This window comes from Melanaphis sacchari, unplaced genomic scaffold, assembly GCF_002803265.2.
Source record: "Melanaphis sacchari strain LSU unplaced genomic scaffold, SCAv2.0 Contig36_pilon_pilon, whole genome shotgun sequence".
Classification (NCBI taxonomy): domain Eukaryota; kingdom Metazoa; phylum Arthropoda; class Insecta; order Hemiptera; family Aphididae; genus Melanaphis; species Melanaphis sacchari.
In genome coordinates, this window is record NW_020271232.1 from 2,315,037 (window position 1) to 2,340,538 (window position 25,502).

Genomic DNA, 25,502 nt, shown 5'->3' on the forward strand with positions numbered 1-25,502 from the left:
ATTCTTGTACATACATATCACAGTAATATAGTGCTTAATATTTTATAAATTGTGAGTGATTATTTATTACCATAAACCACAATTGTATTGTAATATTATGTGAATGAAATTTGCGATTTAAGTATTTATTTCTCGTACAATTTTTATAGTTGTTTGCAGTATAGCATGTATATAATAATTTATAATTTGGATAGGTGTGAGAATATTTTCCGATTTTGAATTTAGAGGCTGTATCATCAATTTATCGGTTTATTATACTTAATTGATTATTGGATCAAATTTGGTTTAATCGTACATAACTGGTCAAATAATTTTTGTGGGGTTGCATACAAGTATTCAAATATCGCCATCAGGAACGTACAGCCCATCGCTATTATTTTCGCAAAACTATTATACACTCGTATACACGACAGACTAAACAAAAAAGAACCAACGTAATTTTTTGGCAATCATTTTTATCTGTACTCATCACAATTGGCAGGTCTTATTTAGTATATGTATAGGACATAGTCAGACGTACGCTCTGTAGTGACGGCTCATTTTTATCGTCAATCGCTTAAATCACTCCTTACGTTTCTATCCTACTCCAATAGTACTCTTTAACTTGAGCTTCGGAGATAAACCCTAAAAATCGTGTGTGTGCGGTATATCATATTGTGTACGCGTATCTCGTAACAGTAATATTTCATTATTACAAACACGAAATGATTATATCAAATTTTTTTCTTTAATAGATGTGTGTGTGTGTGTGTGTGCACATGTGAGTATACAATAAATATATCTAACTATGTGTTGGTATGTGTAAAAAAATCAAACGAGTTTTTGACTTGATATTGTTTTAATTTTTGCTACAACGCTTATTTTAAATATTACACCGTACTTTAAATCCATAAGACATCGTTTATACACCCGTACCTTTTCCAAATTATCAAAATCGATTGAACAAAACGATCTTATCTCACATCGAGAAAAACACTTCTACAGGTACCGTGTTCAGAATTACATAATATAACTACATTATCGTCAGACGACTGGTCATAATATGTCATATCATACAGAAGGGTTTTTGTTTTGTCCGTGCAGTTAGCTTAATAATAAACGTGCGCGTATTATGTTAGCAGACTAGCTCGAGAGCCCGTGAATACCGTTAAACAACACGAAATGTTATTGTTGTGGTCTCTAGAGATGTTCTCGTGTGTCTTATAATTGTATTTATAAAACCCCAATTTCGTTTTCACCGCTCACGCACGGCAAACGATAGTAATCCAACGGATTCGTACAATAGACTCGGTGTTTGTATATAAAATAAAATAAACAGTACCAAGTCTACGTTAACGGTAGTACTTTTACGCTACGACAAGCACAAAAGTTAATACGCTCTAGTTCAGTCCATCTTTTTTTTTTTTTTTTTACTAGCCCTTTTCATACTGATTGGAAAACGATTTTCCACCATCTAAACCATATCTATAACAACTATTGTTCGAGCTATCAAAAACACTCTGAAAATCACACGAAATTATTCACAGAAAACGAGGGTACTATATTATTGTATATGTGCCGACGAGGGTATACTTCTGAGTCCTGGTAGAATTTACAATACATTTCGAAAGAAAAAAATAATAATAACGTCCAATTTGATGTTATTTCTTAAAATAATCTGTTTGAGATGAATCGTAAGTATAAGAGATACAATGACTTTTTATGCTTTCCATAATTATGTCTATTTTGTTAAGTTGTAGTTCGTTTAATTTTCAATCGACAATTACCAATTTCTTTTTTGTTTGAGTTAGTGGAAAATATAAAAAACAATACGTACAAGATACCTTGTAACTTTTAAATAAAAAAAAAAAAAAAAAAAAACAACACTAGATAAAAATTAAGCAAAATTTTCTTAACCTGCATATTTGCATTTTACTTAAAATAAATAATCAACTAACTTGACATGTGTAATAATTAATAATACAATATACAATTTGGGATCTTTATTTTTCTATTTTTTTGGCATGAAATTTGAATACAATGATGCTCATCTAGTTCGTACAACATTTAATACTTCGTTCGGTTAAACTGGGATTTCTGGGCTAGTTGATTAATCGTCATAGGCTTATGAAACAATGCGTATTATTTCCCGTGGTCGTTCAAAATAGTATGTAATATACGAAAAAAATAAACTCATATACTCGTTGACAAACATATAAATTTTAATCAACGAAATATTGTTATGAAATGTAATAACAAAATATAGTATTATGAAATAAACGTACGTATATGTCAATTTTAAAGCACATTGTTCTACACAATTGTGCACCTATATTGCTTTTATATCACGCCGTCATTCATTGCAAAATGTATGAAAAATCGGGACAGGATGTGTGTATCTGCGCCGTGCTATTATTGTGTCCGTAAAATGGTCACATTATCAGATCCATTGTTTAAAATTAAGAGCACGGACACTTTATATACGGTCGGATAAAAAGGTACACTGCAGAACGCCGACGCATTGTGCGATCCAAATACTGAAATTTTTATATTATTGTTAATAAATAATTTGTCTCGTGTGCAGTAACGAAATTTAAGCGACAACCAATTTCCCAAAATCCCATGTAGAAACAATTGTACCTATATTTTATCCAAACATGAATCATAAATTTGAGAGCTGGCATTTCAAAAATTGAAAAAATCAAATTTTAATTTACTTTTCATCATATATTATCAGATACTGTTTCACTCTATCGAGGCAAAATTAATTTCGATGTAAAAAGTTTGTGCACACGTGACTAACGAAGTGAAACAAACTTAACTCAATACGACACGTATATTGTAGTGACGATGATAATAAAATGATAGCGTGGTGACTGTAACAATTCACGAACAATCTGAAATCTTATAATTTCCTGTTTTATGCCGCCACCATGGAAACTCGATTTAAATCGTTTTGTTGATATCTATTATACGATCTACTAGGCATTCTTCGGCTTTCTGAAATTTAATTTATGAACCGCGCGTGCATGCAATACAATACGTCATGTATATATTACGCGTTAATTGATTGAAAAGTCGGTGGTCGTCGTTTTAAATGTTCAAAAAAATAAATAAATAGAGTTGTAAATCGTGATAAAGGGAGATCACATTATTCTATTACATTAGAAAAAAACTACACAAAAATATTCATTCTACTTCGTGAACAAAGTCATTTACTTACCAATTAATTAGCTTACTGTACATTTTTTTCCAAGAATCGCCTCCCAAAAACTCTTGCTCGCCTGACAATGAAAGGTGAACAACGGCTTGACGTACCTATTATGAATGATGTTGTTAAATTTTAATTTATAAAACACATACGTTATGAAGTTTTATCAAGTAAAATTAAATTAGTTTCTTGGTAAGTATTGCGTATACTTTATTATTTATTATGTAGTAGTAAGTGCCACAATACTATACCTCGTGCAGATTTTAATATTTAATTTTCTTAACTTTTATTCCATATTTATGAATCTTATTAGTTTTCTATGGTGGATCGATCACCTTCTATTGACAAATTCTAAGTTTTTGTACCAACAAAACGTTTTTAGTAAATCCTGGCTTTAACTAGTAAAATCTGACTTTACATAGTTAGTTGATGAAATCAGACCGCAAACAATGCAGTACGCTTATTATATTATATTATTATATAATATACATTATAGCATTGTTTATTATATTTCACACGCCTCTACTGGTAACTTATGTCATCGCAAAACACTGGAAAGTTGGTTCATTTTTAATTATAATTTTTATCTCTGTTGTTGTATTTTGAGTTTCTTAATCATCTATACATAAATATTTTATTAGTATTTTTACCTATTATAAAGTTTCATTTTATGTTTCTGTTGATCAATAGACAAATGTATCATCAACTTACTTAACTTGTCATTACTCATGGCCCATGGGGCATTATCTCAATAAATTATTTGGCCTCAACTATAAGTAAATTATAAATATTTTCAAAGTATTTGGTCCACAACGAAACGATTACATTGATCAGATCAAATGACCGACTCCGTGACTTCAGGTTTTATTGTCAGACAAATTACGCGTCGTTATGTACGTATCATATCGTCAGCAGTATTAAACCTGTAATCACGTCTATAACGACCCGGGTTTTGATGATAATAACGACCACTGCTGCGACACAAACTAGCGCGATGACTGTAACATGTAAACCGGTGTTTTTCTTCTTTTTTTTTTTAAGTTACAGCCCTCTTGAGTGACAATACATTTTTTAACGACCTCTAAAATGTGAGAATTCTATAATTAAAGGTGTTTGAAAAATTTAAAAGAAAAAATTGAAATGATCTTATAACTCATGTTTTTATTTATTTTTTATATTTGATATATTTTTATTTATAGTACTAGTAATAAGAAAATTAATTTGAAAAAAATAACTATCAATAAATAAATAAAAATTAAATTAAACATTTTTAAAAAAAAAACTTAATATAAATATATTTTTTAGTTTATTTAAAAAAGTATTGCTAGGCTTTAATAAGATGGTTGAACTTGGTAGTTTTTAACAAGTTTTTTGACATTAGGTTCAATATTTGTTAACATAAGTCGCGTAAATCTCATCTTGTCATGATATCAAGTCGATTCCTCTTCTTTGTAGTTAGATATATTACAGTGCTGGAGACTCTACAATCCAGGATAATGATAAATTATGTTAGTTTGAAGCGTAATTCCGTGAGCCGATCACTAACCTTGAAACTGGATTTCAATGTTTTATTAGTTGAAAGTTCGAATTATTCTTATTGAATTTGTACCCCTGCTGTCTCAATATTTATAAAAAGATTCATGACCCGTTGAGGAACTTCCAACAATAAAATATCATTAAAAAATTTTGAAAAGTCCATTTGTAAAGACTCGAGGTGTTGACAGTAAACTTGTATTTTGTCAAAAGATATTTCACTATTTTTGTGCAGACCAACCAAGACTGGGAATCGGCTGAACTTTTGGCGACCAAAATTGGTCTTCCACAAAGTCAATTTTTTTTTTTTTTTTTTTTTTTGTATTCAAAAATAACCGATTTTGGCTCTATTAAGTTGAACTCGTCACCTTACAGTTGCAAATTAATACCATTAAACTTTGCGAATAAATCGGTCATATAAGCAACATTGCTTTTAAATAGTGTCAACCTGTCTTTGAGTTTTACATCTTTCTCTTCGAGAAATTCAATCACAAAATTGAAAATATTCCAAAACCTATTATGGCAGGCACCTTTGGAAAGCCAGCAAACTTCGATGTGTTAAAACAAGCGATTGCATTTTTCGTCGTTTTCCTTACATATCTTTGTTAACAGTCGATTGTTCAGCGAATTATTACAAATTTTATTCACAGAAGATATGACATATTGTAATAACTGATGCAAACGATCACTAAGATTTTTGCAATTAAATGTGCTCTGTAAATCACGTAATGAATAAATAAAATACCGAGTGTTCATTCTTTAAAAAGGCTATGAACCCACGATGACGTTTACAATTGCAGGTGCTCCATCAGTGGCAATAAATATAACGTTTTTAAGAGGATTATTTTTGTCTTTAAAAAAGTCTTTGACTATATTGAAAATAGATTCACCTTTAGTATTAGTAACCAACGTTCTTGCAAAAAGCATTTCTTGAACGATTTTTGTTTCCTTCACAAACCGGACGTATGCCAATAATAAAAACCTCATTACTCAGCAATGTTGATTTGTCGATTTGAAGAGAAAATTCGGTAGATACTAGAAGATTTAATAATGAAATTTCAACGTCTTCCGCCATTTCGTCGATTTGCCGTTGCACAGTATCGTTGCTCAATGGAACTTTAATTGATTACACTGTGTGAGGCTGAATAGTGTAAAACTGTTTCTAAAATTTTTTGACAACTAAAAGTATTAACTCTTCGCCTATGGTATAGGCTTTTCTCGATTTCGCGATCAATTTTTATATATTATAAGAAGCAATCAAACCATCATCACATTGTTATGATGACCATACGAATAAGCCTGAGACCGAGGTGCCTTCTGTAACTTGTCCCTAACATTTGTGAAAAACGACAAATCTTTATTCTGTTTGTCAGGATAGACTTTTTGTAAATTTTCCTGCAAACGAAATGATTTTATTGCCTCATTGGAGAACACTTTATTTCAAAGTTAACACATTGGGAGCTGCATGTTGGATGACGATGAAATAAATCCGAACTTTAAATATGTCGTATTATATTTGACGGTATTTTTGGAAAATACAGTTTTATGAAACGAAAAAAAAATTTAAAAAATCACGTTTTAACCGACTGAATATTACGAGTATAATAACAAAAACTAATACAACATGCACGAGTCGAATCAAACGGTGTACTAAAAGGTTGGTTAATATAGATAACCTATAAATATAGATAATATAGATATAATATAGATATAGACCCATAATAAAATATAATGTCCACGCACAATCGCTAAAATAATAAAAATAATAAATTTGTCAACAATCAAAGATAAGTTATTGTGCATTGCTCAACAAATACCTAGTGACTGATATTTATTATGATATAAATTATCAAGTATGTATGTATTATTTTTAGGTCGCGCCATGTACAACGTTTTTGCGCGAACACGCTTGCCGCCCCTTTACCACCCAAAACTAGTACACATCGCCTCCCTACCGCTCAAAACTAGTTCACTGCCTCTCGGTGACACTTCACCGCCCACTGGTGGGGGGGGGGGGGCAATATCGCCCCCATTCAGAACTACTGACGTAAACGAAGGACCCTACACAAATGCCCGTTTCGGCAACTTTTCAAAAGCATAAAAAATTTCTTTTGATTTTTGTAAGAAGCCTACGATATGAATTTTAATTTTTTTTTTTTTTAATCAAAACTAGAAATATGATTCCGGTATCGTTAATTTCGTTATTGGTTTGTGGTAACGTAAAACGTATCTCAATGATAGCTTTTAAAAATGTCTACGTTAACATTCATTTGAAAACATTTCTGATGCGTGTTCACGAAAAATAAAAACTGTACTCTCATAAATTACACGATTACGTCGTTCCTTGCAACTCGTGTTTTGCTACCGCACTTGTGATTGTGTGTGTTCTTTTTATTCAGAGTTACGAACCAAATAAGTGTAAAAAAACATATTGTTTAAATATTTATATCAACAAAATAATTTTGAAACTGATCCCCAACAAATATTTCACTGCTGTAATGTAAATATGTATCTCGAATAATTGAATTTCTGACGTAGACACGCTAACAAATATAAATCCGAGTATCCGACAGTATAATTAATGTTTTTTTTATTTTTTTTTTTTTTTTGTCCAATAATCGGAATGAATTTTATTGATTACCACAACCCAACGGTATGACGCAGGGGTCTCCAAACTACGGCATCCAGCCCGCTAACAAGTTTTTTCACCGGCCCGCCAATTAACGGCAAATGTTTAAAAATATGTATAATTTCCAAAGTCGTTATCGTGCGCACGTGCAATTATCAGCTGTATCGGCTGTGATTTATAAATTATTATTATATGTGTTCATACATTTTAACCCGCTTAGAGCTTTTTTTACTTTATGAAGCCCTCGGATAAAAAAAAAGTTTGGAAACCCCTGGTGTGACGTAACGATAATGCGTTTATAATATACATCGCTTAATTTAAAAGTTTTATTAATTAATACCTATGCCAATCACGCTTATTCTATTAGAGGGTCGGTGTATGATTGTTGAAACACGACGGCAACCGAAATAATTAGACGAAAAGGCAATCTCGAAGTCCGGTTGATATCCTGCCATTTTTGTCATATTATCATAATGTACGTATTAAAATAAAAATCGCAAATAAATATAATACGTGCAATTTCACGTATATAATTTTTTATAATTATTTTTTTTATTATTATTATCTTTTGAGGCTTCAATAAATTTTATAGTTATTGGCATACCTTTTAAATCAAATTAAATGTATAATTAAAACTTAAATCAAATAATGAAATTATTTACAATTATTTAAAAAATTCGACATAATATGGTATTCAGTAAATAGTAAATACATAACACATAAGTTTATTTTATATTTCTAAAGGGTTTTTTAATGTTTTCAGTTCTTTGGTATATTTTAGATATTTGTTCTCAACGTGTTTATTGGAAGAAAAAGTTAAAAATTTAAACAACAATATCTACATAAATATGTTTCGATAACTTTTTGGACGTTACCGATATTCCAAATATTAAATACCTGTTTCTGTTTAGATACTCCAAAATGCTAATTCCGTGTAATGAATTTAAAAATATTTATTTTAGTAGAACTCTAAAGGTCATAAACATTAAAAAATAACAACACGATTTTATTGATGCATAACTAAAGAAAAATACGAAATTAAAATACTTAACATATTTTTACATAATTTAAAGTTTATATACCTTAATTTACAATAGTATCTCCTTAAATAACTATTTATTTTAATTCATATTTTTTGAAATACAATTTACGAAAAAATTTTCTCTACTAAAGAGTTACTATTGATTATAATTTTAAATAATCATTGATTTGCCGAAAATCAAATGAAAAAAAATTATTTTTTTATTGATTTGACATAAAACCTCCGAAAAATATAATTAAATAATAGACTTCTAAACTATGTAAATATTTTAAAAGTTGAGTTATTAATTTTAATTTAGTATTAAAATAGTAATTTGTAAATCTCCGGTTATTTATATATTCGTATAAGTTCTCAAAGATAAAATTAAACATACCTTATTAGGTACATACTGTGTCGAATAAATTTAAATAAAGTAAATAACTTTTGATAAGTATATTAGCATTATTAGGTATGTAAATAAAGGCAACTAACACCGTGAAACACTGTTTGTTATGTTATTATTTTAAAAATTTTAATTATAAAAAGGTAGAAAAGTGGATACTGCTCTGCTTTGTATTAGGTGTCTAGCGAGTAACTGTTATAGGTATGTTAATTTTTTTATTTTTTTTTTTTTTTTTTTTAAGGATGTTATCATTTTATACAAAAAAAAATTCTGAACGAGGCTGATCTATTAGTCTATATCACAAACTTTATTTCATATGGTATAATTTTTTTAATAATGCACATAGCTATTAAAGCCATTTATTTTTATTTTAAAAAAAATGTAATTTTTAAATGAATAATGAATATATGAGAACATTTAAAGTCCAATATTTATTTTAATAAGCATTTAAGTTTAGATTTTTAAACAAATTTTGTCAAAAATCTAAACTTAAATATTTATTAAAATAAATAGTGGGACTTTGAATGTTCAATATTTTTTAAAATTTAAATTGTTTAAATTATAACAAAATAAAAAAAAAAGTACTGGAAATTTTAATTTCGACATCTCTAAAATACAAAATAGATATAATTTAATATCAAAAACCACCCTCAAATTTGAAAATCAAAGTATTTTATTAAAAACTTATTGTATACTCATACACAAAAAAACACATTATTGTTATAAAATCAAATACATGCATCGTTTCATTCAGAATCTAAAATGTCATTGAATATATAAAATAAACAATTGGTAAACGAATAAACGTCCCAATATTTTTAATATAATGTTGAAACACATGGGCTGAAAACCACTTTTATATATTGAAATTGATACATTTATTTCAATAAACATCATATTGGTTATTATAGTCGTTTTTATATATCATAAGAAATTAATCAAACACGTTGTGTTACTATTAAGCTAGTGAAATTAAACAAAACTCTCTTGTCAAAATTATTTTTGTGTAAATTATTTTTCTTCCCCGCCCTCTATCGCCGCTCATCTATAAATACATCAACGATCTAACTCCTTGCAGTATATATATGTATATTATACAGGCACGACACGCAAACTCAAATAATAATACGACCGATTGGATTAAACCGTAGCTGTCAGAAAATATTTCAGCTGGAATCGTCGCTATTTGAAATTACCATAATAATGATAAGAAGTCTACGATTAATGCATTTTACGGTATACAGGACTCGTCTCTGCAGTGTAGTGATTAAATAAAAAAAGATTCCTTACTTTCTCCTCATCGCCGGTTAAACGACTACCATCATTGATCTGGTTTCTAACTCGATTATTCTGATTGTGACAATTCGACGTGTGCTGTCCTCGCCATATAAGCATATGTCGCGCCTATAATATGATACATATACTTTGTACTAAAAAGGGACCGTTAACACACACACGCACAACTCACACGTTCACTTTTATGATACGAATTCCATTCATGCGGTACGAAACGATTTGTGTCATGTGAAGTGTTTCGGCATACCGTAAACGATCTCGAATATCGTGAAATAGAAATTGGATTTTTAAGTATCGAAGAAAACATATTCGTATTTATATACGTGTACGACCCACCGTTTCGATTCCGTCGTCGATTGAGAAAAGGATATAGGTATGTCAATATTATTCCATGATCATATTACACGGTCCAATATCCCCGAGGTCGTAATACGATAGTGTGCAGGATGTTGTATGCCTATAATATGTATATATATGTATTATGTACACAGAAGTGTGCATCGGTGTGTGGTGTAAAAATCGTGTGTATAGGTACCTACTGTATAGCTCTCCCTATACAGAGCGTTAAAAATAAAATATCAATAAAACAGGGATAAAAATAGAATTTGTGTATATATATTCATATCAGTGTCAAAATCTTTAATATCGTAAATCACTCTTGTTTATAGAAAAAAAGATATGGCTAAGCAACTATAAATAATTAATGTTTCATACCTGTCCGAGCCCGGATTTAGTTAAATTAAAAAACAAGTTAGGCAATCTCACTGCAAGCGTGCTTAATTCCCGGTTCCTAAACGTATAGTAATTAAATACAACGCAATGATCTATAACACCGTGTACAATTTTAAAATAATTTGGAAAATTTTATAATAAATATGGTAAATACTAAATAATCAATATTAATACTCATATTTTGATCATTTTCGATTCTGGCTTATACGAAATTAATTTGAATAGAACCGTTTTAAAATCTTAATACAAACAACCATTTAAACTATGTAGAGTAACTACGGACAATAAATAAAAGTTTTAGTACATATTTACAATCATAACTTTGTACACTAGTAACCAACGGATGTACTAACACAATGGGATATACGAGTTAAATGTTCTAACTTATATATTAAGAAATCGAAAAACAATTCAATACTTAAGAGTTTCTTGGCCATTAATTTACAAAGTGTTTTCATGTTACTATTCACAATATAGGATATATTTAAATAAGGTTAAAATCTATTTTTATGACCGCACTATATACCAAATTATACTTTCAGAATAATCCATTTAATCCGTTGTCTTAGATTCGGAGCGGAGTAATAAATAAAATTATTGATTTTACAATTATGTATTTTTTTTTCATTCAATCACAAAGCTTGAAAATTTAATACAATATTCATTTAAGTTACTCTCATATGTGTTAAAAAATATATTTACTATATAATCACAATTTATTTTTATATACCCATAAGTATTTGAAATTCAAATTTTGATAAAATTCGTAAAAGTCATGACAATTTGCAAACTGTTTTGTCTAAGTTTTGTAGAAAGATCTAAAACGTTTAGTACAAAATTATGAATAAATATGAATAATTATTACATTATTATATATTATAAGCAGAATGCTATTTTTAAATGCAGTTTTTCGGTAAAAATGAATTTAACCATTTGAAATACGGTAAAACTCACTTAAGACGCTATTTTCCGTCGGTCCTTTGACATTTCCAATACTAGTCAATGTAAAAACCACCTGTTAAGACGCTCTAGTTTTTACTTTCTCATTGGACAAAACGCTCTTTTGTTCAGCAAATTACAATAATTTTTAGTAATTTTGTGAAAATAAAAATAGAAATTTTTTCTCGTTTGCTTGTTCTTATCGTTTTATTTTATCACTACACCTATTTTATCATTGCCTATTATAACAGTTTTTCTGTACTCCGTCGTATTATAAAATTTAGTTAGTGGTTTACAAAACCAATCAGAAATTCGAAAAATATTACCCTCAACAGAAAATTTCGAAGAAATGTTGGGTTGTCTTAACAAATTAGATAAATTTTTTAATAAACAATAATAAAATATGTAATAATAATTTTTTTTTTAATTAAATTTAGAAAGCAAAAAATATATGTACCTATGTATTTATATATAAATTTATTTATTTATTTAAATCAGTGTATTTCCCGTTAAATTATATTCAATAATAAAATAATTAACTCCATATTTCAATCACTTCATTTGTTTTTTCATTCCCGCTTAAAAAGTTTTAGAAAATTGATCCCTTAAATAGCGTCTTAAGCGAATTTTATTGTATATTCATCTATAGTTGATGTAACGAATCCTTTAATCTAAAAATTATCCTTTGCTACAAACGTTCCCAGAAAACTTAAAAGGCTGTAGCCCAGAAACATGCTCAACGCATGAAGTACAAAAAAAATAAATAAATAATAAACAAATAATACCAAATAACTAACATAATGTAATTTTTTCTTGTCAGGTGGCACTACTGAGGGTCTTCCTATCAAAATATTTAAATTTTATTATAACTAATTGTCTCCATACTTACTGATTATTGTAAAAATGTATTGTAAATATTCTTTTAAACAAATAAAAAAAAAAAAAGTTGATGTAAAATATATTTACATACAGTCAGTTAAATTCCGAATGCCGAATTGTTACAATTGAGTTGTCCGGCTCGATTGGTTTTAGCCTGCAAATTCTTTTGACATGGATTTTCTATACCATAACTTGAGATGAGAGACGTGAATATTAGAGGGTTTAGGTAATGCATACGTTTGCAGGTTACATAATTATGTATAGTTCTATAATACGCATACCATACGCGATGGGAAACTTTAAATAAAAATGTTTTATGTATAACCACAGACTGTGGCTCAGAATAACCAGAATAACAGCAAAATATGTTACATATATATATATTAACATGGTCTACCGCAAATCGTTACGAGCGATAATACGAATTAGAGTGGTGAATAAAAGTGATAAAAAACTATTCATAAATAAAACACACACACACTTACACACACACGTCGTCATATTATGTTAAGTAGTTTTTTTTTTTTATATATTACTCGCAAATATATATCATTAACTCCGACATTAATACGATATAATATAATGACAGTAAAATCTCGCGTGATGTATATGTATATATAAAGGACACGCAACAATCCGTCTCACTCTCGGCGAAAATGGCTAGTACAAAAATATCACGACGTTAAAATCTAGCGATTAATCCTCACATTTTTCGCGTATCATTAGAGCGTTTTGAGTGACAATAAAAGTTATTTTTTAAGGGCGCGCGTCAATATATTACTAAAACACATGCATATTATACACGAACACGAGGCGCGAGACACTCGAAAATCGTTTAGACTGTAAACCCGTTTTTTTTGCGCGTGTTTACACAATATAATATAAAAGTTTGCATAATATTTCAACAAGGTTTTTTAAACAAAATGTACTGTGACGTTATTACTGGAATTTCGCTAACAATTTTCATACACCGTTTGGCAATGTAGATGAATAAAAATTATTCGGAGACCGTCATCATATTGTTAAAAAAAAAACGGAGAAAATATAATAACGGGCTAAATGCTTGAAAATAAATAAAGAAAAACGCTTTTTTTTTTTAAATGGCTAATGAAAACATAAAAGAACGCTGTAGCGTCGAAAAATTTAAGTTTTCTGAAATTTGAAATTAATCTTTTGCCTGTATATTTCAGAATTACATGTCCTTTAGATTTACTAAATTATATAATACTTCATGCGGAAATCGGTTTTTGTTTTCTTTTGTTTACACTTGGCGTAATGCACGTATCTGCTTGTGATATAATCTTCTTCAATGACGAAAAACCACAATCCATTCAGCTTACACAAGTCTAAAGTGTAAAATGTTACACGACAAATCGATAATTTTCATTACCGAAATTTTTTTCCTACCCATAGAAGTATTTCCATTTTTTTATCACACTGCGTATTGTATTAATGTATACTTCAGTAGTTTATGCATATAATACGTTTATATGCCTATTTATTCGCAATGACTTCGCCCCCGATGATTTTACACAATCTCGCATCAATTCGAATTCTCGTAAGCCAAAAGTCGATACGTATACGACAACGCTCAAAAATGTTTAATTCGCGTTCATGCGTTATAGCATAAAAGCTTTTCTCCATCCACTAACTCAAATTGTATACAATTCATAAAATTTCTCCCGACGACGATACGACGCTATAAAAATTACATAATGCAAAAAAATTACAATCAACCGCCGTGTATTTTCACTTGTAGGTGTACACACATAAATTCTATAGTGATTAACGTTTATTTATTTTCTGTTTCAGCAATATGGACCAGCTGACCATTCAATTTCAGCAAATATTTTAAGAAAAGCTTATCCAGATTACGAAATAGCATGCAACAACGAATGAAAATAAAACTAAAACGATAAAAGTGTTATAATGTATTACGTATATACATAATAATGTCGTTTTCATTCACCTAATAAAATAAAAATAAAATGTTTACGTTTTTCAGTTTGTTAATAATACCCATATCCAAAAATAATACTATACTATATAAGGCTATACTCTTGAGTTCAATAACAAATAAATTTTAAAGGTTTACCTTTTTAATGAAACACATACATATATATATATATGAGTCGTGGAAAGAAAAGGTTAAGTGGTAGTGTATATATCCCTTATTTTTCTTTTTCATGCATAAATTATAATATTTTGTACATGCTTTTCGAATATATTTTAGAATAGCTCCCTCTTTCAAAAACCGTAATTTATATTTTATTCGTTTTTGTTTAAATATTTTAACTTCCAATGTAAATCAATAATTATTTTTACAAAGATTTTATTTTGCACACATTACGCAAAATTTAGAAAATGAAAATTTAATATTACTTTTAGGAGGATCTGATCTATTGTAGTCGCTTATTTTACAAAAAAAAAAATAAAAAAAATAGCAAATTGAGATATTTTACTTTTTTACTGTATTGATATTATTTCTTAAAGCAGCAGCCTATCTTTGTAACTGTAGACCGTGAAAACCTTAAATAAAATCCTACTCGGTAGCATTATGTTTGTTTTAGCTGGTATTTTATTTATTATTCGACGTGCCCATTTTACCACTTATTTTCCACCACTTCAACCAATTTAAATACGTCTCAAAGACAATGTGGTTGGCTAATATAGCTATAGATAGCAATTTTTTTCGTGCTTATCTCTACATTAAAATTTAAAACAGATGAAAAAAAAATTGCATTTAAAAAATGAGAGATAGTGGCAAGATTTAAGTTGTCTTAATCAATCTTTTAATTCAAATAATTGATAAGAACGGGCACATCTAACTTTTATGAATGCTATTATTTATAATACTCACGCCGTTATCGTATCGTATATTAGACTGTTCTTTACTACAGATTTGTAACTGGTATATATGGTGATAGTGAGAATGTTTTATGACCATAACCTTTTAAAGCAACAGCTTCACGATTGCCAATAAATGGAATAAACGTGCCACTGGCTATATAAACTACGATTAATGTATAATATAACTATAAACACCGATTTTTGTAAACAAAATGCCGGTAAAGTTTTTTCTTCCATACTCGCTTAATTACAAAACTACCGACTTAGTACAATAAGTATAGTGCGTACCGTAATTGGCCGTTTTCCCGGTATTTCCATGGGCTCTAGGTCACTTTGTGCGGTCTGATAAAACTTTAGATAGTGGCGACCGTGGAAACTTTGACTATTATATGTGTAAAGTATGTATATATTATAAACAGGTTTCAATTCGTGACCAATTTTATTAAAGATGTTATTTAGTTTTTGAAAATAATTTCATAAATCTAAGTATATTATTCATTCCAAAAAAGAAAGAATCATGGATTATTACTTGGACTCTGCAGTTGTAGGAGCTAAAAAAGGCGCAAAATTTTATTAATATATATAAAAACTGTTTATAACCGAAAAAAAATTATAACTGGTTGGTATTTTTATATCTATTATTGAGCTAAAAATATAATTAAAAATATTATTCAGTATTTTTGAAATTAAGATAAATATCTTCATTGATAATTTTGAGTTTTATATTCAATATTAATTGAAATATACAGGCTGAGAAAGAAAAAAATATGAAATATATACATTATATGTGTATAAAATCAATGAAATATGCACTTTTTTTTAGCTAAAATTGACAAAATATGCATTTAAAATTTTTAAATCTTCATTGTGCAGTTCAGAATTCTAACTTTTTCTGCTTTAAATTGAAAGCATAAAGAACAATACGCCATTCCTACAACTTCCGAACCCTAGTTATTACATATCGATAAAAATGTATCTATATCTCGTATTTATTTTCCTAGCGCGATATCGAAGTTAATCAAATTATCATTTGCGTTTATCGTTGAAATGCATTTCACTAAAAGATGACTTCTGTAAAATCGTGACTATAGCAACAAAAAATTCCTCCAAATTAAGACCAAAACTAGTAAAAGATGAATTTAAAGGGAATGTTAGGACGTGTGTCTATGTTTTCCTTTCAGAAAAATTGGAAAATGCGTATCATGAAATGTTATTGAATCCCGTTGTAGCGTCTGTTGAAAACGCTACTCTCCTTAAGCCTGAGTGGATCACTATAGATTTTGAGTTTTGGAATAATAAATGTAATAAATCTCTTTAAATGGAGTCAAGATTCAAGGTTTTTTTTTCATTTATTCCAGTCTGTAAAGCGACAAAGTTGCAGCAAATCTGATTGGCAAAATTTTATAAAGAAAATAAACGTATTTCTAAAGAATATAAAATTATGACTTCATTACCGTTTTTACCCATTGACGTTGTTTTGGTCATATGTATACAACATTTACCTAAGAATTACGCTATTTCTTTTTCTAAATATTGACAGAATTTATATTAGTAGTAATTACAATAACGTATGATTCTCATTTTCTGTTTGGAATAAACATATCAAACAATGTCTAATCTCATTGAACGAATAAATTTACTAAAGGGTGGAGTAGTAGGAGATTTTGGACAGTTTTGTGGGGAATAAAATTGGACAAATATGGCAATAGACTTCATAAGAGACAAAATCTCAATCCAGTTAACATAATTAACTATTAAATTGATGTAACCACTGCCAAAAAAGAAAATAACAAATTTTTAATTTTTAAATTCCATATTATATTATATATTATGCCGTTTTTTATCGATATTTTTTCGGTATTATTTTTTATTTATATTTACTCGTATATTGAACAAATTTTTAATTTATTTTTTAATATAATTTTTTTTATTACAACAGTAAATTAAAAAAAAAACTTTGATTGTTTTAACTTATTAATTATACTATTTTTTATAACGTTTATAATTGACTTTTTATTTTATTTTAAATTTTAGTAATTGACATTATATTTACTTACTATACATATTTAGATTTATAATATATACTTTTTGTATATAATTATGCAAAGTGTCCGCATTCTTAAATGTACATTTTTACCCGAATGTATAAAGTGTCTGCATCATGCAGTTTATATAATAGACTGTAAAATTTTCCACTTGCATAAATCTGAAATCAAAAATTATTAAAAATCATATCATATTTTTTTCTCGTTTCTACCTGGTTGCAACTCAAGAGTATCAGAGTATTGCCTTAGGTATAAAATAAAAATAATTTAATTTAGTTTTTCTATTTTTAAATATTTTTATCGGCAAATATTAATAAATAACAATTGCATTCAGTACGTCATATACAAAATTTACTGTACTGTTTTGTTATTAATAAGTACTTTCAAGGCCAAAATTCTATATAATTAGTATGAAAAATTCTGAGCGTTAAATATGTTTGAGACTATGCTTATAATATACTATTTATTTTTATTTTTTCCAGTTTGTTTACGATAAAATGAAATATTGGTAATTAAAAACTTATAAGTATCGTTAATCATTCAAGAGGAAAATTTGATAATATTTATACACAATAAAAGGAAGTAATTATTTTGTACTTTTTATGTTTACCTGATAATCGTAGATTCATTGCACTGTAAATTTTTAATTAACTTAAGTAAGATATAACTTTCTGTTAAACTGAAATTTACACGCGTTTTAATTCGTTGTAAGATAGTTCATTTTGTGGAGTAATTTGATCTAATAATTTACATTTTGCAAAGTAAAGTACATTCATAACATAATATATTTGTTAATTATTAAAAAAAAAAATAATGGTTTTCTTTTTTTATATAAAATCAAAGAATTATATATTTATGTTTTTTGTGTTAAACAAAAAAAGGTACGTATAAATAAACTGTTATTACATTTAAGTACCTACAAAAAATTAGTCGGTACTTCCAATTTTTATATACCATCTTCAAAAACGCAAATTTGAGTAAATAAAATAACTAAATACAATTCTATCTTTATTTAAATCAAATATAACATACATATGCAAAAATAAATAGAAAACCTATTTTATTTCGATACTTGGTCACAAACAGTAGAGACGCAAATTGTTTTTTATTATTTTCAATACCAGTAATATTATGATGACACGGCATCCTAGATAGGCAATTTAGCTACACTATTGAAATTTTCTAGTTACTTCTTGATCTCTATAATAGTTTATAGCAGATTTATTTTTTTTTTTTTTAACTTCAAACACATGTCACGTATGTAACGAGATTGTATTTGCTGAAAAATGTCAAGATAAAAATATCTAAAGAGTATTTTAAATCTGTTCAAACAAATAATACCTTGACTACATAATAACATGTAAAATGAAATATTATATGAATAGCATTGGAGTGCAGAAAATAAAATTGTCCCCGAAATTCACCCTGTAGACATTTGTTTGTTTTATTTCTCATCATTGAACATACTATTATACATATACATTGATTATAATATTCTGAAGCCATTGTTATATAATATATAGTTATGTATACATAGTAAACAAACACGTAGAAGATATTTGTGGTTTGCATAATTTCTGTATACTCGACTTTATTGATGCTAGGTAAGCGCAAAAAAAAACTACACAACTTTATGAAAAGAATTCAAAAAATTACTGCTGTGTATTTTTATTTTTTTTACATAATATTTGAGTTTTAGGATACATTTATTACTTTAAAGACGTAAGATAATTATTTAATAAATATTTTTATCTTTTATATTCATGGTCCTAATATTATATTATCTCATGTACAAAGTATAAAATAAAACCTTATTTTTTTTTTTTAACTTAGTTTTACGTATAGCATTTTGAAATTTTTTGTTTTTTTTTTAATTGTACGTCCGGAAAATTATTATAATAATCAATCAGATATTACGAAAAATTCTGAATCCTAATTCCTGATGATTTTTAATCATTGGTAATAACTTATTACCAACTCATCAATGTTTAATCCAAGATAACTTTTTAAAATGATTAAATATTATAAATGATATAATAAATTTAAATTATTTGAACTAATATTCGTTGCATTACGTTATTGTTTTTCTATAAATATTTATTTCTGAATTTTCGAGCATGATATTTATAGGTAATTTTAAAATAAAAAAATTATTAATGATCTCATAGTGAACATATTAAAATACAAAATCAAATTAGATAATTTTACGCGATTAAAAATATTTTTAAATAATAATTTCAACAAAATTACAAAGTAAATATTGTTTAAATTCTCTATTACAATTTGAAAAATTATCTAAAATAAGTTATTAGATTCTTACTGAATGATTTAAGTTTGTTCTGAGCATTTCAGTATGATCTTTTAAAATAATAAATAATTATAATTATAATATAACTTATAAGACATAATATTTACTAGGTTTTATATGAATTAATAGATCATCATTTTTGTTCTTATCTATTTAATAAAAGAAGAACTAACTAGGTGTTAAAGTTAAAGTATGCGCACAAGTGCTATTTATATTTCTTATAATCTTTTACTGATTAAAGTATCGTCTTTATTTAAGTATGTATAAGTGGATTTTCTACCTTAATTTCTTCAATAGAATTTTCATTGTTTTATGTTAATGTGAACAATGTTATAGTTAGTAATACAAAATAGAATAAATCACCAATAAGATGTGTGAGAATTTGATAGTTTTATTCTAAACAAATTTTTACATTTAGTACATTTCATACTCGCCAGTGTTAAGATAGTTTTATTGTCATTTTGATATTAGACGTGGAAAAAAACAAGAACATTACTCAATTTTAATTACTATGTATAAATTAATATGACAAAAAAAAAATATATATAATAACTATATGAAAAATAATATAACTGAGAATAATATGTATAGTATGTTATTATAAATGTGCGTGACAAATTTTATGGATAAAAAGAAAACAAACAATCCAACTGAGAGACTAACAAGCTGACAGATTAAATGGAGCCTTTTTAAAGGGAAATTAAGGTCATAGACTGTTGCTGTAATTATATTGTAACCAATGAACTTTTGATATATTTATGATTAAGTAAATATGTATAATTAGCACAAGTATTTTTGATTACTTTTTTATCGAATCTCATTAATTTATATATATATATATTAATTATTCTGTCTTTATATATTTTAAATATTACCTACTTATTATATTCCATCTTTTATACCTATACTTTTGTTTCATTTTATAATATATGTTCGAATAAGTAATAATAAGGCTAATATTAATAATGCATAAAAATATAACATTGAATCAATCACAATCCTATACAAGTAATTATTACGTGTATTATGTCGAAATTAAAATGTATTATTTGTATGCAATATAAATACAATTTACAGTATACTATTAAAAAATACTATCCCGTCAATTACAACTATATTATTTGCATTGAAAATGTATGCAAATAAAGGTCAATTTTTCAGTGAACGTTAGTAGTAGTTGTGGTGGCGGAGTTGACGGCGGTGGTGGTAATGGTAACGGAGTGGTAGAGGTAGTAGCGTTGCAGCTGATGACAGGCGCACATCGACGAGAACAAAGGTCGTCTCGTAACATTCGACATTTCGAAAATGTGAATCACTCAAAAGAGGCTTTTATTTCCTTGGAAATATCATCGAACCGTAAAAACGCATTCTTGAGCATTATTATTTAGTATATTTTTTACTAAACATGCGTATTGCGTATAACTAAAATAATATAGGATAATTTGTTGAACTAAGAAATACCAATAAACCAAATTATGAAAAGCATATATTTTGATTAAATTAATAAATATAAATATAAATAAGTAAGTAATCTACAATAATCTTTAACCCAACTTATAATTCAGATTAGATAAATTACATAAACATGATAGAAATATAAAATAAATAAAATTTAAGAATTAAAATAAAACAAATAATCGTTTTATTATTTTTAGATTCGGAGCAGAATAATAAGGATATTGATTTTACAATGATGGGAATTTTTTTTTTATTTTTATATTTTTTTATAATCACCTTTTAACGTAGTAAAAATACTTCAATTTTAAATTTGTAAGGTGTTTTCTGGTAGCAAATTAGTTCTAATTAGTAATTTGAGGGAAACATAATTAAATTTTAGAGCTTTTTAAAATCAAAAGTAAAAACAAAAAACTAATGAAAGAAAAACAAGAATTTTCACTCAAAAAAATTACTTTGAAATATCGGTTTTATTATATTAATGTAACTAAAAGTCATAGATACTTATTATTATAACCAAATATTTAAATTACCATTTATTATACATGATAAAATTTTCAAAATATTTTTACCCACCAAATAAAACAACTGAAATGTTCATACACACCTAACTTTTGTACATTAAGAGTAAAATGTGACTTTAATCAAATGTTGGTATTCGAAATAACTAAAAACACAATAATACACTATTCGTGCATTCCACAAACAATTTATTGAAGACTTTACACATTGTTTATATAAAAATATTATTCGAGTAAAGTTTTACAAGAGATATTCATTTATTTTTATAAAAATGATATGAACATTTTTTATATAATATTTCTCATAAGTTTTCTTACCCATGATAAAAAAAATGTTAACCGGCAAGTCACAATCATTTTTAATGAGAGTTTAAAGGTTTATAACATATGATATTCTCCGAAAATTTAACTATTTCTCCTCTATCGATTTTTGATATTTTGTTATAATCTTTATGAACATTTTATAGACATATGAAATATGTTGTTGAAATTCTATAATAATATTTATTTTATTCCATCAAATAATATTTAACAATAAATAAAAGCATAAAAAAAGTGTACATGATACCCCTTCAATAAGCGTAGGTTATGTTTAGAGTGAGTTCAAATAAGGAAAAATATAAAAGGTTAAATTTCAATAAAATAATTTTCTAAAAAAATTGTAAAGGTAATACAAAAGAATAAATTATTTAAAAAGTTATTATCATTAATTATACAATATTACATTATACTAAAATATTATTATCGTTTAACTTTTTAATAGAATTTGTTAGCATATTATTCTTATTTTTAAATTTTTTCAAATCAGTAAATATTGATTATTGATTTATTTATCTATAAAGATATATTTTTACATGTATTATGTAAATTTTTCCTAATTGTTTATTAACTTTTATAATATTTAAATTACTATTATTTTTTAAACGTGTATTATAATTTATTGCTTGATAGTATAAATAGACTAACATCTACTTTTAAACACAATATGTAAAATTATATTTTTATAATAAATAGTTTTTAAATTGAGAACATTTGTATCCTATTATAAATTTTTTGTTGAGTAGCACAATATGAGCTTCTAAAATATAATTTTAATAAATGTGCATAATGTATAATCCCAAAGTTAATAAAATGTATATTATAAGTTCCACCCTAGACGACTATATCATAACTTATTATAGATTGAGCAAGAGAAAAGTAAACCATTATTAACATTTGTGAGTTTAGTTAACATAGTAATGACTTGAAAAGTTGAAATACTCGTATGTTGAAATATTATAAGACCCTTCGTCAACATTTAAGAATAATGCCTAGATATTTAATTACTTTTATATTATGAATGCCAGTACAATAGCAGTTACATTCAGTGAGCAATTAAAATTATGAATTACTGATAAAGAATTAAGGCCGCAAGTAGGATTTGATAAACAGGAATGAATATAGTTAAACTAAAGATTAAGTTCCAACTTATAACTGTATAACCAATACTTATTTATTTTTCAAACTGAGTAACTCAGAGTTGAATATTTCAGTTGAATTATTTCCTTCGATTAAAACAAAAATTTCATCAGCATAAGAAATAAGTTCACCATTTATTTTTAAATTAAAAAGATCATTAACGTTAAGTATAAATAGTATAGGGTCAAGTACTGTACTTTGTGCACAAGCACAACACCATAGATTTTAATAAATAATCGCTTAAAGTATTATTAATCCTTATTAACTTTGACCTATCATCAAGATATTAAGTTAAAAAATTTAAAGCTTTTTCTCTTATATCATAGAAATCTAGTTTAAATAGACTTATATTTTATAGTCAACAAAATCAAAAGCTTTTTTAATATCTAAAATTATTCCAATTACCTTCTTGTTATTATTCAAATTAATATACACAAAATTAGATAATGAATTAATGCAACTGTTTTAGATTTTACAGATCTAAAATCAAATTGATTGTTTGAAAAAAATTTAATTTATTGAGGAATTTTAATACCTATTTTTTAAATACTATTTAAAAAATTTGTAAATTGAAAGAGCTAGTGAGATAAATCTGTAATTATTGCATTGTATTTATCCCCAGTTTTATATAAAGGATTGATTTCTTAAAACAATGAGGGAAAATACCAGTTGATATCGCAAAGTTTTATATTAAAGACAAAGGTAATAAAACATGAGCAGCTGTCATTTTTAAGATTTTATTAGATAAGTTATGTTCACAAAACGTTGTTGACTCTTTTATATAATTTATATAGTGTATAATTTCATTAGAAGTACATGAAAATAAAAATATAGTATCAAGAATAAAAGAATTCTTATTAAAATCTTTGAAACATTTTTGCCAACATTACAAGAATATTTATTAAATTCATAGGCGATTTTTTTTTTCATCATATAAGAGAGTAGAATTATTCTTCCAATACAATTGATACTCCGATCACTAATAATTGTATTTCTTCTAGTAGCTTCATCAATTAAACTCCACTTTTGTTAAATATTACCATGCAGGTTTAAAATTGCTTAAATTAAAAATATATCCCAGCCTTTTTTTAATTGGTAGTTGAAATAAATTTTTATGTTTTATATAAAAGTCTAAAAATTTACTATCAAACGAACATTTTTTTTTTAACTGTATGCAATACTTTTCTTTTTCTTATTAAAACTATTAATCATTTTCATTTTCATTTTTTTTAGTTTTAGATTTTTACATGTTATATTTTTAAATACTTAATTACATAAAATAATTGTTTGATTTATTTTACTTTTGAAACTACTTACAGCATTATTTACATTATTAACATTTAATACCTTGGGAAAATTCTCATTAAATATTATTAAAATCAATATCATATTTTTTATAATTAGAAAAAGTTTTTACTTCAGAGTTAGAACATTGAAAGTTATTAATTATTAAAATAATAATAACAATCAGTTAAATGTGAGTTCAAAACAAAATATTTAATAATTGAAATTGAAAAACCTTTCACTGAAATATGGTCAATACAAGATCTGGAACGTTAGATAATTCAATTAAAGGAATTTATACAAGAAATAAAACCATATTCAGTCATTAAATGAATGTACTTTATTGCTAGAGTAGAGTGATTACAATAAAATATAACGATATTACAGTTTTCTCATATGATTCTTTTATAGTTATCTTTAATTCTACTAAAATAAGTGTCTAAACCAGATATAAATTGATTTTGATTAACATTAGGTGAACGATATATAGCTGTAATCATATTATATTTGATATTATCAGCAGATAATATAAATTTAATAAAATACTTATCAGTAAAATAGTTTTATTTATATCTAACTATGTATAGCAATCTCTAACTAAAACATAAACATCCGACTTATTTTAAGTTTCGAGAGAAAAAAAAATGAAACCATGCCTCACCCAAACAAATAAAATCATACATATAAATTACAGAGTTTAATAATATGACCAAACCATTAAAATAAGCCCTTATATTTCTAATATTTAAAGAAAATAAAGATAAACTTATATTATTATAATCAATATTACTTAAAAAATCAATATCCGGTGTACTTATATATTGTTATTTATACAATGGTTAAGTTTTCAAAATTATTTATATTGATAAATTATATTAACTACTAAACATTAAAATTAAAATAATTATTTGTAGATGAGGTTTAATTAAAATTCCAAAGTTTAACAAATGACTCTTCAG

The 25,502-nt window shown here is 26.5% G+C and overlaps 1 protein-coding gene across 1 annotated transcript in view; it reads left to right on the forward strand.

Annotated features, from left to right (window-relative positions):
• The window catches only part of LOC112597053 (14 kDa phosphohistidine phosphatase), a 162,673-nt gene extending 148,083 nt beyond the window's left edge, over nucleotides 1-14,590 (forward strand). The window contains exon 4 of the mRNA XM_025342961.1: nucleotides 14,435-14,590. Coding sequence (XP_025198746.1) covers nucleotides 14,435-14,521 — 87 coding nt within the window. The 3' untranslated portion in view covers nucleotides 14,522-14,590. The remainder of the gene's footprint in view (nucleotides 1-14,434) is intronic.
• Nucleotides 14,591-25,502: the final 10,912 nt, after the last annotated feature.